Source organism: Elephas maximus, chromosome 7, assembly GCF_024166365.1.
Source record: "Elephas maximus indicus isolate mEleMax1 chromosome 7, mEleMax1 primary haplotype, whole genome shotgun sequence".
NCBI classification, from domain to species: Eukaryota; Metazoa; Chordata; class Mammalia; order Proboscidea; family Elephantidae; genus Elephas; species Elephas maximus.
The window spans coordinates 61,458,608-61,475,897 of NC_064825.1; the positions used below are offsets into that span (position 1 = coordinate 61,458,608).

Below are 17,290 nucleotides of genomic sequence, written 5' to 3' on the forward strand. Positions count from 1 at the left end.
TAGTCAACTGGCAGCCCAAGACAACTTTACTTACATGCCTGGTGCTTTGGCAAGGATGACTGGAGGGCCAGGTTTAGCTGGGCCCCTCCTACCTCCAATCTTAGGGACTTCTCCACGTGGTCTGTTCCAGCAGAGAAGGTAGACTTTGATGGGATGATAGGTTTGAATAGTCCAAATGGAAGTTACCAATTCGAAGACCTAGGTTCAGAACTGTCATGAAGTCACTTCTGTCATACTCCATTGGTCAAAACAGTAACACGTCAGCCTGTATTCAAGGCAATTGCTTCTTGATGGGAGCAGTGTCAAAGGATTTGTGGCCTTTTTTTTTTTTTTTTTAAATCCACCACAAACTCTTACCAGTTTTTCCTCCCTGTTTTCAGGGGATAAGAAGGCCTCTTAACTAGTAAAATGGCCTCTGGGTCAAAGTGGCAGGGCTGGAGATAAGGGTGGATCATTGCCATTCAAACTGGACAAATAGCAATCATGTGAAAATGTACAGGTAATGTTACTGGAGCTGTTATCTACCTAGAACAGTGATATCACTGACATTTGGCACAGATGTGTAGAGGAATCACTGAGGTTGTTTCTCAGTGACAACTGTCATGCTGGTTATGTTCTTTTTTTTTTTTTTTTAAAACAACGCTCACTTCTTAGACCAGTGGTTTTCAACTTGGGGTGACCTGGCCATGCAGGGGTCATTTTTGGTTTTCACATGTGGAGCTTGCAGTAGCAGCTCAACAGTAGAGGTCAAGGATGCTGCTAAACATCCTATGATGCACAGGACAGCCCCGCCACAACAAAGACATATCTAGCACTAAAAAAAAAACTAAATGGTAATAATGCTGAAACTCTGTTTTAGATTAATTGCTGTGGCCACAGAGTAGAGATTTTATGATTAGCCAAACTGGGGGAGAAAGGTCAAAAGCACATACAACTTCCTCTGTACCCTGCCACTGAGGAGCTGGGATCTGAACTCTAACTAGTTTGATAAAGTAGGATGGTTAAAACCAAAAGCCAAACCCGTTGTCACAGAGTCAATTCTGACTCATAGCGACCCCACAGGACAGAGTAGAAACACCACAGGGTTTCCAAGGAGCAGCTGGTAGATTCGAACCACTAACTTTTTGGTTAGCAGCCAAGCTCTTAAACATTGAGCCTCCATGGAAGAAATTCGAGAAATAATCCTCTGTACCTAAAATCAAAAGATTTAGGAGTTGGTCCTGTTACTACCAGTTATGAGATCTATGCTGTTATAAAATATGCTTAATATTTTTGTAACTTATATATTAAATGAAGCAAAAAAAAAAAAAAAAAACTTATGTCTCACTGACACCCTTGATTCTTTGCCTAAAAGAAAATGAACTTTCAGGGTGAAGGAGGAGGGAAGACAAGGCAGGCCAACCAAAGAAAGATTTTGCTGTTATCATTGTCAATGAACTTCTTTAAAGATCAAATTATAATGGGAAAAAAAAAATAAAAAAAAAATAAAAAAAATTATAATGGAAAACTAGATTGAAAAGATTTTTTTCCAGTCTCCTTGCCACAGCTCTTTTAGGTCATTCCCTGTCTAGTCTCCTGGCCACCCTCTGATTGTGTTCCGGTCTATTCTCCATACCACTTTTAAAGCAGTCTACTTAAAAAAATACATAAAGACTCTTTTCCCCTCCTTCCACCTTTACTACTTACATCCATCTCATTGTTACTGCAAATGGCGGGTTCGAGCCGCCACCTGCCGCAAAGCTAATACTGAGCTAGGAGTAGGTAAGCAGTAAGAGGGCTTTATTGAATGCCAGTATTCAAGAGACAGGGGGTTAAATTTCTCCCAAATTCTAATTCTAAAGAGCCACTGGGAGAGTTTTATAGGGGGAAGGTCAGGGTTACCTAATGTTTTGATCACGCAGTCCACAGATGGTCTTATACATCATAAAACAACTACAAGAAACTACTGAACTAAAGATATACATGTCAGACATCTGGACTCTCATCAGTATGTTTATAACAGGCTATAAAAACTCACATAACAATCTCTCAGCTGAACCCCTGAGGGAGCAGGAGAAAAGTGGGATGCAGACCCCAAATTCTCATAAGACCAGACTTAATGGTCTGAGACTGGAAGGACCCCGGTGGTCCTGGCCCCCATACCTTCTGTTGGCCCAGGACAGGAACCATTCCCGAAGCCAACTCTTCAGACATGGATTGGACTGGACAATGGGTTGGAGAGGGATGCTGGTGAGGAGTGAGCTGCTTGGATCAGGTGGACACTTGAGACTATGTTGGCATCTCCTGCCTGGAGGGGAGATGAGAGGGTGGAGGGGGTTAGAAGCTGGTGAAGTGGACACGAAAAGAGGGAGTGAAGGGGGAGAGCGGGCTGTCTCATTAGGGGGAGAGTAATTGGGAGTGTGTAGCAAGGTGTATATGGGTTTTTGTGTGAGAGACTGACTTGATTTGTAAACTTTCACTTAAAGCACAATAAAAATTATTTTTAAATCTCTCAGCTAGTGGAACTGTTCTGCCAAGTCCACTCTGGCTGAGATAGGGAGCAAGAAAGAAAGTTGTAGATTAAAAATGTCAGGCCTCTTTTCTAGCTGCCGTTTTATAGGCTGAAGGCCATTTCTCAAGAGAACAAAGAGACACCAAGGCCACAGGAGCTGAGAAAGCTCTGCGCCCCTTTGGAAGAGACCGGTGCAGCTGGTGCAATAAAAAATGTTTTTAGAGATTACTTAAAGCATCATTATGGCGTTAAGTTCTTAATCACCCATTGTGAATAGGAGAAAACATATTGTAAGGTATTAGGGTGTTAAGAGTGGAACAGGCTGCTCAGCCATATCTTGAACAGAACCTGAGCCATTTTCTAAAGACTAAAGATTAATCACAGCTTACATAATTATAGTAAAACAAAAAAAAATTCTAATATTAAAACATTGGAGAAAAACTATTTTCTCCACTTCATCTTGACCCCTAAACAGTGTGAAGACCACTGACAATGCTATTGTCAGAATAACACTATGTTCAGCTCACCATTTTGTCTGTTTCCTCTGCACATGTTCCCTCTGTAATGTATTTCTCTTCCTTATTCTTTTATTTTGTAGATTGTCATAGATTTTCTCCCAGCAGACAAGTATCCTGTAAGTACAGAAAAAAGGGTGGAAACTAGCAGATTTCTTTATAACAAAATTGGGTGGGGGAAAGACTATGAATTTTTGTCTCAGATGTAATTAGTTGTTTAATGAAACATCTCTTCCCTATTTGTCTTCCCCTTAGACCGTTCAACACCTAGTACAATGCCTGTCATATAGTATGACCAGTCCCCACCAGTGCCGTCGAGTCAATTCTGACTCGTATCGTATAGGCTCAATAAGTATGTGTGGAATGAATGAAAGAGTAAGTGGATGATGTTAGAGCTAGACCAAATTCTCCTTATTCCAAGGGCTGCATAATTTGGCTTCAGCTTTCCAGTATCATATGCCACTCCCCCCTTTGACTAAACAATGACTATGTTTTCACCTCCTTGAATGCTCCGAGTTTTTCACCACTGATTAACATGGCTAATCTCTCTGTCCATTCTGCTCCTTCTCCCACTTTCACAGAGCTGGTGCTCCATCACCCTTTAGACTACAATTTAAGTGTCACCTCCTTGGAGAGGTTGAGCACTCTATCTTACACACCACCCCCTCCCCAACAAAGCATCCTTCCAATTCCTTTCTTTCCCACAACTATCACAAAGATTTACTTCCTTATTGTTTATCCTCCCTTGCCACAACATACCTTCCATGAGGGCAGGGACCATGGCTTTCTTGTTCACCTTTTTTCCCCCCTGGGGAAGAGGTTATATTTAAGACTTTTCAGGCATATTTCCTGTCCCCCTCTCCGCCCCCGCTTTCGTTTACTCGTATTTCTAGCCCACTGCAATGTCTTGCACATTGAAAGCTGAATGAATGGAGCAAAAATAACCTCCTCCTCCTGATTAGCATTTGTGTTATTTTCCAATGTCCTAGCAACTCAGTGAAGTAGATGATCCTAGTAGATGTTATCTTTGAAAACCCGCTGACTCCTGCAGCCCGGGACGCTTCTCTCTGGGGGCGTCTGTAATCACTGTCTCAGCATCCTACGCGACTCCCGGAATTCTATTTCAGAGGCAGGAACGGTGCGTTTCCAGTTGGCTTTTGAGAATTATTACCTTAGTTAAAACCCAAAAAAGAAAAAAAAAAAAACCATTGCCTTCTAGTCGATTCCGACTCATAGCGACCCTACAGGACAGAGTAGAACTGCCCCATAAAAAAAAATAGAGCTTCCAAATAACGCCTGGTGGATTCCAATTGCCGCCGACCTTTTGGTTAGCAGCCTTAGCTCTTATCTCTTAACCACTTAAAAAAAAAAAAAAAATACCCGCGGCAAAATCAGCCCTCAGGTCCTCGGACCAGACGGAGGGAGGTCTGGGTTCAGGAAAGACGAGGGCGGGCGCCCGCAGTTATAGCGCGGAAGGAAACAAAACTAGCTCAGCTGCTCCGGCGCTGCTGAGAGGCCTGGCTTTCGGCGGGTCTGAGATCTGGCAGCCCGACCCGGCCTACAGAGGGCAGGCGAGTGGGCTCCATTCCTTTGCTCCAGCAGCACCACGAGCGCGCGCTAAGCCCGTCTGTCGGCACGGGTCCCTCTTGCGCTTCCGGAACTCCTCTGTCTCTGAGCTGGGCGCCCGCGGAACTCGACGTGGGGCCCGAAGCGTGGACGTAGCCGGAAAATAGGCGACCCCAACCCTATCTCCATAATTAGAAAGGGCAGCGCAGCGCATACAGTTTGAGATCACTCCCCTTCCTTTTAGTTCTTTACTCGCGCGGCAATCTCTGAAGCAGCTTTCTCAAAGGCGAGCAGAAATGCATTCTGCAAAAATGAATGCGTTATCGTTCCTTAAAATAATACAAATGTGTTTGATTTAAGGGGTACATTAAAAGAGGGCTACCCTTTTGGTTCATGTTATTGCTTTAATAAAGGGGTACCCGAGCTGCAGAAATACTGGGATGCCCCCTCCTTGCTGTATTAAAAAAAAAAGTATATATAGCCATGAGATCATTCCATGTGTCTTGATGATTGGATCAGAAAGAAGATAATGGGAACAGAGTCAGGGTCCCAGGTCAGAGTCACTGGCGCTGTTTCCAGGGAGAAATCCCCTGATCTTCCTAGTGGGAAGGATGAGAGTGGGGAGTCTTCTTAAATTGACCTGCAGGGCAATTCCTTTAGAATACAAGGAATTGTATTCGTTAGAACAGCCCTCACAGAGTTTTTTTCTTTTCTTAAGGGAAGAGGGTGATTTTTTTTTTTCTTGAAATGTCTTCCTAGTCCATAATTGAGATACATTTCTTCATCTTGGTCCTTTCCCTGCCCTCCTCCAAATTCCATTCTCTGTCCCATTTGCACTCTGGAGCATACTGGAGCTGGAGCCTGTGTGGCGAATGAGGAACTTCGTAGGGAATGCCCTCTTTTTGCCTTGTTCTCACTCTTTTGGAGCATTCTTCCTCGCTTTCCTCATCCGCATTCGTGCCTTCATTCATCATTCAGATCTACTACAGGTTTGCTGCCAGTAGTTGTAAAAGGCCCGGAAAACAGTATGAGAGCTTTTTCATGGGGACAACATATTAATACATGACATGCTATCCAAGGAGGCTATGGAGCCCTGGTGTTGCAGTGGTTAAGAGCTCTGCTTTTAACCAAAAGGTCCTCAGTTCTAATCCACCAGCCACTCCTTGGAAACTCTATGGGACACTTCTGCTCTGTCCTATAGGGTCTTTATGAGTCAGAATTGACTCCAGAGCAAATTTTTTTTAAGGAGTCTATAGTTTGTGCAGTAGATGTGGTTGAGTAAAAGCTATGAAATTAAGATCAACAGTGGTTAAATATGTCCTCCAGAGGTAGATAAAGCTGGGTTTGAATCCTGACTCATTAGCTCTGTGACACTGCAATTATTTTACCTTCTAAAACCTGTTTCCTGTGCTCAGTGGGGTTTTCAGTGGCTGATTTTCTTGGAAGTAGGTCACCAGGCCTTTTTTCTTAGGTGATTCTGGGTGGACTGGGACTTCTGAAACCATTTGCACCACGCAGGGGACAGACACAGAAGAGTTGATTTTATATGATTCCATTTATATAAAGCTTTAGAACAGGCAAAACTAAATTATTTCTTCCAAGGGAAAGGTATTGTTTTCAAAGGGGCAGAAGGGAAACTTCTGGATGGTTTTGATGTGGGTTATGGTTTACATGGGTGTACGCATATGTAAAAATTTATCAAGCAGTATACTTAAGATTTTGCATTTTACTGTTTACAAGCTAATTCTCAATAAAAAAAATACTAAAAGATTAGAGATAGAAGGCATAAGTTCCAAATCAGTAGAAAAAGAAAGGAATAAATTAGTGCAAAAGAAGAGAAGATGGAAAAAGAGAGGCAAAAAAGGCATGGTTAGTAGAAAGCACACAATAAGCCGGCAGAAATACATCTGAAAAAATACTGAGATATAAATATATCGGACGAAATAGATGAAAGGCAAAATGTTATGAAAAAAGAGAATTAGTGCATAATAAAACATTCACCAAGAATATATAACATTCCAAATTTTCTATATATCTAACAATATAGCCTTAAATTACATGAACCAAAAACTGACATAAAAGCAAAGATAAATTGACAAATCCACAATTACTATGGGAAATTTTAAGACAGTCCTCAGTGATTATTTTGTCAGATAAAAAATATAGGGTATGAAATAGATATGAAAGATGTGAACATCACAATATAAGGATAGAACTCTATCTTCAATATTTAGAGAATACACTTTCTTCTCAAGCATACATGGAACATTAAAAAACACTTTTTAGGTCACAAAGGTAGTTTCAACAACAAAAAAAAGAATGAGTATCACACAGAGCATGTTTAAAAAATAACCAAAAATGTCAACGTTTGAAAAACACATGTCTTTGTAATTCATGTGTCAAAGAACAAATAATGGAAACAAACATCTGGGAACTGAACAATGAAAACACCATATATCACAACTCGGGATATGCTATTAAACCAGTACTTACAGAGGGGTTTTAGCCTTAAATATAACAATTAGAAGAAACATATTTAAAAACTCTTAATAAGCTAAGTGTCCTTTTTTTTCTTTTTAAGTGTCCTACCTAAGGAAAAAAAAAAAGATAACATCAACAGATGCCGTCGATTCAGTTCCGACTCATAGTGACCCTATATACAACAGAACAACACTGCCCAATCCTGCGCCATCCTCATCATTGTTATGTTTGAGCCTGTTGTTGCAGCCACTGTGTCAGTCCATCTCACTGAGGATCTTCTTCTTTTTTACTGACCCTCTACTTTACCACGCATGATGTCCTTCTCCAGGGATGGAGTCCCTCCTGATAACACGTCTAAAGTACTCGAGACAAAGTCTCACCATCCTCACATCAAAGGAGCATTCCAGCTGTAGTTCTTCCAAGACAGACTTATTTGTTCTTCTGGCAGTCCATGGTATATTCAATATTCTTTCCAACACCATTAAAAAATAATACAAACTATAAATTCAAAGAATGTACAAAGAAGAAAATAAAGACAATAATAGCAATTAAAATCAAAACAAAAACAGCAGAGCAGCAAAGAGTGCATTCTTTGAAAAGACAAGTAAGATTAAAAAAAAAAAACTAGCAAGACTGATCACAAAAAGGAGAAAAAGTAAAACTGAACATAGTTACAAATACCAAAGAAATTTTCAAAAACATAAGAAAATTCTATGAACAATGTCATGCCAATAAATTTGAAATTTTAAAACGGATAATTTCTTAGAAAAATATATTAGGAAAAATGCAAAATACAATATATATTAAAAATATATCTTCCTAGAAGAAATAAAAAATATGAATAGACCCAAAGCTAAAAGAGACTGAATCTGTAGCAAAGTACAGCATACAAGCACAGATGATCTTTCAGTCAAGTTCTTATAAGTCTTTTTAAAAGTAAAAGATAATCCCCATTATATGTGAACTTTTCAAAAGATGACAAAGAAAACAAAAATAAAAACTTCTCCAGCTCAGTATGAGAAAGAAAATTATAGGCCAATACAATTCATGCTCAGAAATGTAAAATTCCTCAATAAAGGATTAGCAAACAAAATTCATCAATATATTTTAAAATGAATACATCCCAAACAAGTGGGTTTACCTTAGGAATACAAATATAATTTAAAAATAAAAATTTACTACTGAAATTCATCACATCAACAAGAAAAAGCATTTAACTTCCACTCATGTTTAAAACTCTTAAAACCCTCCCCATTAAAGTCAGGAACAACACAACACATACCTGCTTTCACTACCTCTTTCAGTATTATATAGCTATTGCAATAAGCCAATATATTACACACACACACACACACACACACACACACACGGTCACTATGAGTCAGAAGTAACTTAACGGCAATGGGTTTGGTTTTTGGTTTTGGTATACATATATGATGTCTGGGATCCAATTATGCCGCCCCCTAAACTGTATCAGTTTGTCTGAGCCATGATTCCTGGTATTGTGTGATTTTCCTATGTGTTGTAAATCCTGCCTCTATGATGTTAATGCGGAAGGATGGACAGTAGTTGTGTTAGTGTGGCAGGATTCAATCTACAAGATTGTATTGTATCTTGAGTCAATCTTGAGATATAAAAGAGAAGTGAGCAGATGGGGCGGTGGGGGGTGGGGGTTGGCCTCATACCACCAAGAAAGCAGTGCCGGGAGCAGAGCACAGCCTTTGGACCTGACATTCCTGCACTGATAAGTTCCCAGACCAAGGGAAGAATGATGACAAGGACCTTCCTCCAGAGCTGACAGAGAAAGCCTTCCCCCCTGGAGCCAGAGCCCTGAATTCAGACTTCTAGCCTACTTGTTTGAGAGAGTAAACTTCTCTTTGTGAAAGCCATCCATTTGTTGTATTTCTGTTATGGCAGCACTAGATGACTAAGAGAACAGATATACATATAGACTGCACACAATGACTGTTCAGTTAACAACTTTTTACCACAGTGGCTCTTTGATGTATACTTTTGAACAACAAACAACCCAAAACTACACTAAATTTGATATTACAATTTCAAGCAAAGGTACGTTACCAATTTACTCTTCATGCTTGTTTCCACTCAGAGAAGGTCACAAGGAACAAATATGAATTGTGTAACTTGTCTGAATGGGCCCAAAAAGTTATGCTTTGCTGAGAAAAAGAGAGCCAGAGGTGGAGTCTTGTTTGTTGTGTGTAGGTGCTACACATTTTTTTTTTTTTGCCTTTATTTTGCCCTAAGGTGACTTTCGGTGTTATACTTTTATTTTAAAATGTAGTCTGAATAGAACATAACTTTGACAGTTGAAAACTTGAAGAAAATGGTACAGAAGGAAGAATGTTCCTTCTAAAGAATGACTCTCTTCTTTCTCCTCTAGCAACCACTCCCGCTATCAAGTCTTCCCCCCTTTGGCAAGTGCAAAAAACCTTAATTTTACTACATTTTATGTACAAGCTGAATTTTTTGCTTACTTTCGGACCGGTGCTACTTATTTCATTTTTTTCCCCCGTCTAAAAATGGTTTCGGTAACTTGAATTGGAATGCATCATAATTTTTCCCGTTAAGATTAATGAAAATATTTTGCTTCAACTAACGGCTTTTTACTTGGCGGAAGAGCTAAGCGAAGGACAGGTTTGTAGCTGAAGTAAAGAGATTGGAAAGAATGCTACTTAACTGCCCATGTTCCCAAACTGTGGGACCCCCCCCGCCCCCCGCCCCCCGCCCCCGCAACTAACCAGTCACGGCTAGTAAGAGCCCGGCCACGCTGCGGTAACCAGATCCAAGAGGCACAAACACCAGCGTTCCGCCTGCGCAGACGGCGCCGCAACTGCAGTTCCGCGGACTCGAAAACAACGCGCCCCACGACCGATAGGGGTCGCCCTTGGCGAACCGGCTCGACAGCGCGACGGACGCCACTTTTTTGGCTCCCACAGCGACTAACCACCTAACTCGCCGACATGGTTGAAGCCGATCGCCCGGGGAAGCTTTTCATTGGCGGTCTCAACCCCGAAACCGACGAGAAAGCCCTAGAGGCTGCGTTTGGCAAGTATGGCAGCATCGTCGAGGTGCTCTTGGTGAAAGACCGAGAAACCACCAAGTCTAGGGGCTTCGCGTTCATCACCTTCGAAAGCCCAGCAGACGCCAAGGCCGCCGCCAGAGACATGAACGGCAAGTCCCTGGATGGTAAGACCATCAAGGTGGCCCAGGCCACCAAATCGGCGTTTGAGAGCGGCCGGCGAGGCCCGCCGCCGCCGCCCCGCAGCCGCGGCCGCCCAAGGGGCCTGCGTGGGGTCCAGGGGGGCGGTGGCCCACGGCGACTCCCTTCCCGGGGGGAGCCCGCTGACGATGGCGGCTACGCCGAGGATTTCGACCTGCGGCCCTCCAGGGCCCCAATGCCCGTGAAGCGCGGGCCGCCGCCGCCGCCGCCCCGCCGAGCCGGGCCGCCCCCCAAGAGGGCCGCGCCGTCGGGCCCGGCTCGCAGCAGCGGCGGTGGAATGCGCGGGCGGGCCCCGGTCGCGCGTGGGAGAGACGGCTATGCGGGCCCGCCGCGCCGGGAGCCGGGACCCCCTCGCCGGGACCCCTACCTGGGCCCCCGGGAGGAGGGCTACTCGCCCCGAGATAGCTACTCGAGCCGAGACTACCTGAGCGGCCGCGACCCCAGGGATTTCGCGCCCTCGCCGAGAGAGTACACCTACCGCGATTACGGCCACTCCAGTGCCCGGGACGACTGTCCGTCGAGATGCTACAGCGACCGAGATGGCTACGGGGGTCGCGACCGTGACTACGCGGATCATCCGAGCGGAGGCTCCTACCGAGACTTCGTCGAGAGCTACGGGGACCCGCGCGGGGCCGCAGCCGTGCGCGGCCCGCCGCCATCTTACGGCGGAGGCGGCCGCTATGAAGAGTACCGCGGCTGCTCCCCCGACGCCTACGGAGGCGGCCGCGACAGTTACACCAGTGGCCGGAGCGACCGCTATTCCAGGGGTCGCGAACGGGTAGGCAGACCGGATCGGGGGCTCCCCCCGTCCATGGAAAAGGGGTGCCCTCCGCGTGATTCCTACGGCAGGTCGGCCCGCAGGGCCCCCAGGGTCGGAGGCCGCCTTGGAAGCCGGCGGGAGAGAGGAGGAGGCCGGAGCAGATACTAAACACGAACGGAGTTGGGACCAAAATCCGTTTTCAAAGAAATTAGCCAAAAAAAAAAAAGAATCTGTTCTATCATAAGTACCCAAGGACTAGTACAAAGAAGAGTTGTTTTTACTTTTTAAGAAAAATGTCCTGTTAAATTCCTCTAATTTTTATGCTTATGAGAAGAAAAAGTTAAAACTCGTTTAATTTCGTTTTGAAATTGTTAACGTTTCTTTCAACAAGCTCATGTTAAAAATGTAAGACTTGAACCTGCGTGCTAGTGTTGTTATATTTCCAAGTAGAAATTTTCTTAAAGGCTTCTTCCTCTCTAAAAAAATTTTCTGATAAAATGGGAAGATGGATCAGTCTGTCCATTCAAACCAACTGTATTTTTGGGGGTGGGAGTAGGAGGGATTGGTGTATGCTGATCTTAAAATTCTAGGGTATCTTCTTTGAAGCTGTGTATCAGTGTTACCACTCATTAAAAACCAGACAACCAACAACAAAACTACTTAGATACCTAAATGCTTATGTTGGTAAATGTTAAAGAGCAAACAGATAATGCTGGCCATCTTTTGTCTTTTTGCCATTTCTTTGAGAATCTGCAGAATTTCCTGTCCCCCCTAATAAAACCATTCTTATGTGTTGAACAACGGTGGAATACCACATTAAAAATTTGGCCAGCCTCAAGGCAGAAAAAAAAAAAAGTTAATAGCATTCATTTTCACCACCAACAAATTAAGAAACAAGTAAAAAATATGGTGGATTTTTGGAGCATGATGACTTTTCCTAATTCCAACCTCCTTGCTCTTTGGTTTTGAGCCAAGCACTGGCTCCTGCGGTGAGAATTGGGCTTCTTCCCCTAGGGTGGAGGAATCAAATGTGAGCAGCATCACAACAGAGGTCACAGAATCCCTGAAAGAGATTGGCAGTGTAATACCTGAAGATCTCAACCTTGTTTGAGGGGGCTGGGTCTTCCTGTCCACAAAAGGCAAGGGCATGGGTTGAGTGTACCTTACTCTTGAGGTGGGCAGAAAGGCTAGAGCAGAGAAACATCAGAGAGGCTTCCTCCAAGGTGCCTCAGGAGGACTATAACCATCTCTTCTTACCCCAAGCTCAGGGTAAGAAATGCCTTTTCATTCAGCACCTGTGGAATTCCTTCATATCTATTAACTCTCAGGCCTCCATTTATCTGAGAGAAAAATAACTACAACCAAGAGATTCAGAGAAAGAAGGATCAGGTTAAAATGTTGGGACCCATGTTCAGGGTAATATAATTGCTGGAAGAAACAGATGAACACCTTAACAACAAAAAATCACCAAATGCAACACACTCACAAACACAGCTCTTTAAAAACATTTTTCAACAAAATAATAAAGTGAGTGAATTAAAAGAGTGGCCATGTTGGTGGGCCAGAAGATCAAATGCAAGAAATAGAATAACAACAACAAAAAGTCCACGAATTACTGTAGCGAAAAATGTGTAAGACTTTTACGGAAAAAAAAAAATACTAATCTTTATTGAAGGTCATAAAGGAAGAACTAAATAAACGGAGATTTACATGTTAATGGTTAGGAAGCTTTTTAGCAATTATTCTCAACATCACCAAACTAATTTTGAAAGTCAGTACAACTTCAAATGAAGTCACAACATGATTTCCTCCCCTCAGAGCTCCCCCTTCCCTCTTTTGCAGTACCATTTGTGTTGATCGATGATGGAGTACTAAATAAAGATTTGGCCAACCAACCATAAAACAAAACAAAAAAGTCAATAGCGTTTGTTTCACCAACAAATTATGAAACAGGTAAAGACACTAATGGGAGATTTAGCTAATTCTAAAAATTACATGTTGGAATAAAGAGCAAGAAGAGCCAAAGCAATTTTGAAAAACAGTAATTAGGAAGGACTCACCCTACCAGATAGCAAGACTTGTTATCAAGTTCTAGTAATTTAAGCTGTCTGATACTTAACAGACAAGGACAGACCAATTGTATCTTAAAACATGACAAAGGTAGCTTTAAAATTCATTGGTGAAAGGATGGACTTTCTTAAAAATGGCTATCTTTTTACAAAAAGATAAAATGAGATTCCTACTTCACTATATATGTATAATACATTCTAGATGGTTTGAAGATGTAAATGTGAAGAGGAAAATTTTGTATACAAGAAAGCAAGAAGAACAATATAACACTGGGTAGAGAATTCCCTTTTAAGACAAAAAACCTAGAAGGAAACCATTGATTCCAATTTTCTACATTATTAAAAATTGTTTATGATACAGACATTGTTACATGTCAAACCATAGGTTGGAAGAATACATATGCATTGAAATAACTTCCAAAAGAGTGCTTAGAAATTAATAAGGAAATAGGAAAAAAAAAAACTTATACCATTCTGGCAGATATATAAATTGATACAATTGCTGTGGAACTATTTTTGGCATTCCTAGTAAAGTTGGAAAGTGCATATTTTGACATAGAAATTCCATTTAAAGTAAAGGACCTAGAGAAACTTTCCCAAGTACACGAGGAGATAATGTCCAAGATCAGTCATTATAGCACTCTTGGTCAAAAAAGTAGAAACAGCCTACCTGGAGTGGACCTACGGAGGTTTATTCATATAAGGAAATTCTACGTGCAACCTAATGTGAATCAGCCAGATCCACATATATCAACATAGGTAACTATCAAAATACTTGTTTGGTGGAAAAGGCGAATGGTGTAAGAGTAGGTTTAAGTAAAAAAAAAAACAAAAAATATGATTGGAGTGACACACAAAAAGTCAGGATAATCTTTATCCTGAGGAAGAAAGGAAGGAGAAGGGGTGGGGAGAAGACTTTAGTGGAATCTGTAATGTTTTCTTAAAAGAGACAAAGATCTTAAGCAAAAATGACAAAGTGTTAACATCTGTTCAATTTCTGGGGCATGTTTTGTACATTGGTATGTCTTACTCTTCTGTTTAGATTAAGATGTTTCATAATACAAATTTTACTATGAAAAATAGTTTAGCACAACCCCCAGTATTTGATAACTACTCAAAAAATGTTAACTATTATTATTCTGAAATTAGATGTAACATTCCTTCTTCTCTAGTAATAAAAAAACCAAACCCATTGCTGTCAAGTCTATTCCAATTCATAGTGACCCTATAGGACAGAGTAGAATTGCCCCATAGAGTTTCTAAGGAGTGCCTGATGATTTTGAACTGTCGACATTTTGGTTAGCAGCTGTAGCACTTAACTGCTATGCAACCAGGGTTTCCTCCCTACTAATTGCCTGATTTATCCTGACAATGATTCTTCTCTCAGATTTTGTTTTCTCATCAATATGGGTGGTGCTTTTTTGTATTTGGTTTGGTCTCAGTTCATAGAACAGTTACTATTCTAGACTGCTCACACCAAGCTCACAGTAATCTCAAGCGAGGACTCGCACATCAGAACCGACTCACAGAGGTAGGTGGCATTCTTCCCTTTGGCATCCCTTTTAAAACATAATAGTGATGATGAACTTTTTCCAAGTATTGAAAAAGCTACTTCTGTAGCTTAGTCGCCTGGATATTGAAACTATTAATAACTTCTTAAAAATACAGATATAAAAATTTGGAATAAAGCCTTACTTCTGGAACTCACTGAGTTCAAGAGATTATAGACACACAAAGGCTGTGGATTCACCATATACATAAATAATGCAACAGCCTTGATATTTTCTTACTGGAAAGTAATGTATTACAGTTACCTTTGTAGGAAGGATAACTATTCCAAAAGATCTAGTCAACTGAGAGCTCTTGTATATAATAGTTTTTCATAATGATGAGAGAGAGCATCTCACGTGCTTGCCAGGACTCACCCACTGAGTACAATTTAAGGAACATGCATCTCATAACCAAAACCTTTATATTCTCTATCTTGAGCATCTCTCAGCTTACTCTTGAGACCCCAGTCTCCTCCACATTCCTTCTGTCCAAAACAGGGTTCCAGGAGCAACCAAACTACCTATGTAGCAACTGACAGCATTACTGAGTATTTCCCCTACAGATCAGACCTGAACAACTTCCATCTCTGATCATAACCTGTGTCTCCTGATTCCTACTGTGGCTGCTGGAGGTAAAATTCTTAGTTTGCTATAGGTCAACAGTTCCTCCTTTTCCCCTTACCTCAGGCCAGGTGAGATGGGGGAAGACTTTATGCCTATATTCCTCCCACCTGAGGCCTCGCTACCATTTCTCAGTATTTAAATCACGTGGGGTCCATCTGTTTCTCTTTCAACCCTTAGTTAAAGATGCTGTGAGTTTTCCTTCTCTTCCTCCACAGAAATTCCCTCTTTGGGGACTCAGTATGTTCCCATAAGTGTTTCCTTTTTGGGCATATTCAGGAGCTCACCAAGCAAATCAGGCTGTGTTACTGTTGTGCACACATGGAATCCAGTGGTAGTGGGAATTCCTTTCAGAATCTTTATATTCTGTTTGCAGTGAAGTTGTTTCTGAAGCTAATTCCTCTTACAGTGTAGCACATATGAGAACTCTGTAGGAACTACAGAACAATGATGACCGTATTGAATGCATCCAACTATCATATTTATTAAAATACTTATTGATAATGAAAACTCTGAGGACCATTTATGAAATTTTCAAAAAAAAAGAAAGAAATAGTGAAGTTTTCCCGATAATATTTGGAGGCCGTTTGTTATAGTGGAGAGATAAGGAATCTTTTGGTCATATATATGAATCCCACTACTTATTTGTGTAGCTTGGGCAATTTTCTTAAAAATTTAGACCTTCAGTTTTCTTTTTTTTTTACCATGTGCAGAATGGTGATGATAATACCATCTTATAAAATTTCTGAAAGCTTTCAACAAGGTAATGCATGTAAAGCACCCAGCACAGGGCCTGGGTTGCGGTAAGATTAATTAAATGGTGGCACTACCACATTTCTACACACAGCGATAGCACAGACTTTTCTTTGGAATTTATCATTTCCATTCCTGGTATAGTTCCTTCTGTACGAGAAGTCTTCAGAAAAGTTCAACTTGAAAATTTGATGGTTTTTATTCAAGCTGTACTTACCCAGCTTAAAATCTTGGAGACGTATTTGACTCTCTGCAGCTTCCATTCACATTCTGTGGCCTCAGCCTTTTCCTGGAGCCCTGGTGGCAGAATGTTTAGAGCTAGGGTGACCCAAAACTCCTGCTAACAAGCCCAGTGTCCCATTTCTAACCAGTCTGAAGTGAGGCAGGTAGATATTATTATCAAGGCCATGATTCCTTCAATCCAGTAGGGTTTAGAATTATTACTCTTTGTCATAATTTGGCTAAGACTCCACTTTACCCAATAAATAAAGTACCTAGTATAGTGCCCGGATTTTAAAAATTATGGCTGCTATTGTTGTGGTGTTGTTACTTATAATTGACCCAGAAACTGGTGCACCTAAGGAAGTTCCTAAGTTGCAGTAGAATGTAGTGATTTAAAATAAGTAGTACGGAATCTGGTAAACCTGAATTCAAATCCTGTGTTTGAATGCAAACCCACCATTTACTATCTGTGTGATCTTGGTCAGATTACTTAATCACCCTCTACCTTGTCTCCTTTACCCGTAAAATAGGGACAAGAAGGCTCACCTCCTGAGTTTATTTGTCCATCTATCCATTCACCCATTGATCCAATTAACTGAGCAGATATTTCTGTGGTACCCGCTATACGTCAGGCACTGTGCTGCTGTCATACCAACAAAGCCGACAGCAAAGCAGCACACATACTTGGTTACTGGAATCATGTTTATTAGGGAAATTCACAGAGACAGAGCAGTTGCAGTTGATAATTGCTTGCGTTTGGATTGTGGGACTTTTGAGCTGCATGGTATAGAAAGTGCCAGCCCCTACCCTGGCATGATGAGGATTTAGGGTACAACAGCAGTATGTCATGGCAGAACCTTAGCTCTAACTTTCCTATCACTCAGGGCTCAAGGCTGGGATTTAAAGGAGTTGAGCCCTTGATGGTAACATCTATGTGCATTACTTCAGACTGGTAAGGAATGGAACACTGAGCCTCCTAGTGGAGGTTTTTGGTCAACTCACCAGTCAAGAGGTGGACAAG

At 41.7% G+C, this 17,290-nt stretch overlaps 1 protein-coding gene across 1 annotated transcript; it reads left to right on the top strand.

Annotated features, from left to right (window-relative positions):
* The first annotated feature begins 10,034 nt into the window (after nt 1–10,034).
* RBMXL2 (RBMX like 2) lies at nt 10,035–11,222 on the top strand. The gene has a single exon (XM_049890666.1). The coding sequence runs from the start codon at nt 10,035–10,037 to the stop codon at nt 11,220–11,222; it is 1,188 nt and encodes a 395-aa protein (XP_049746623.1).
* The last annotated feature ends 6,068 nt before the right edge of the window (nt 11,223–17,290 follow it).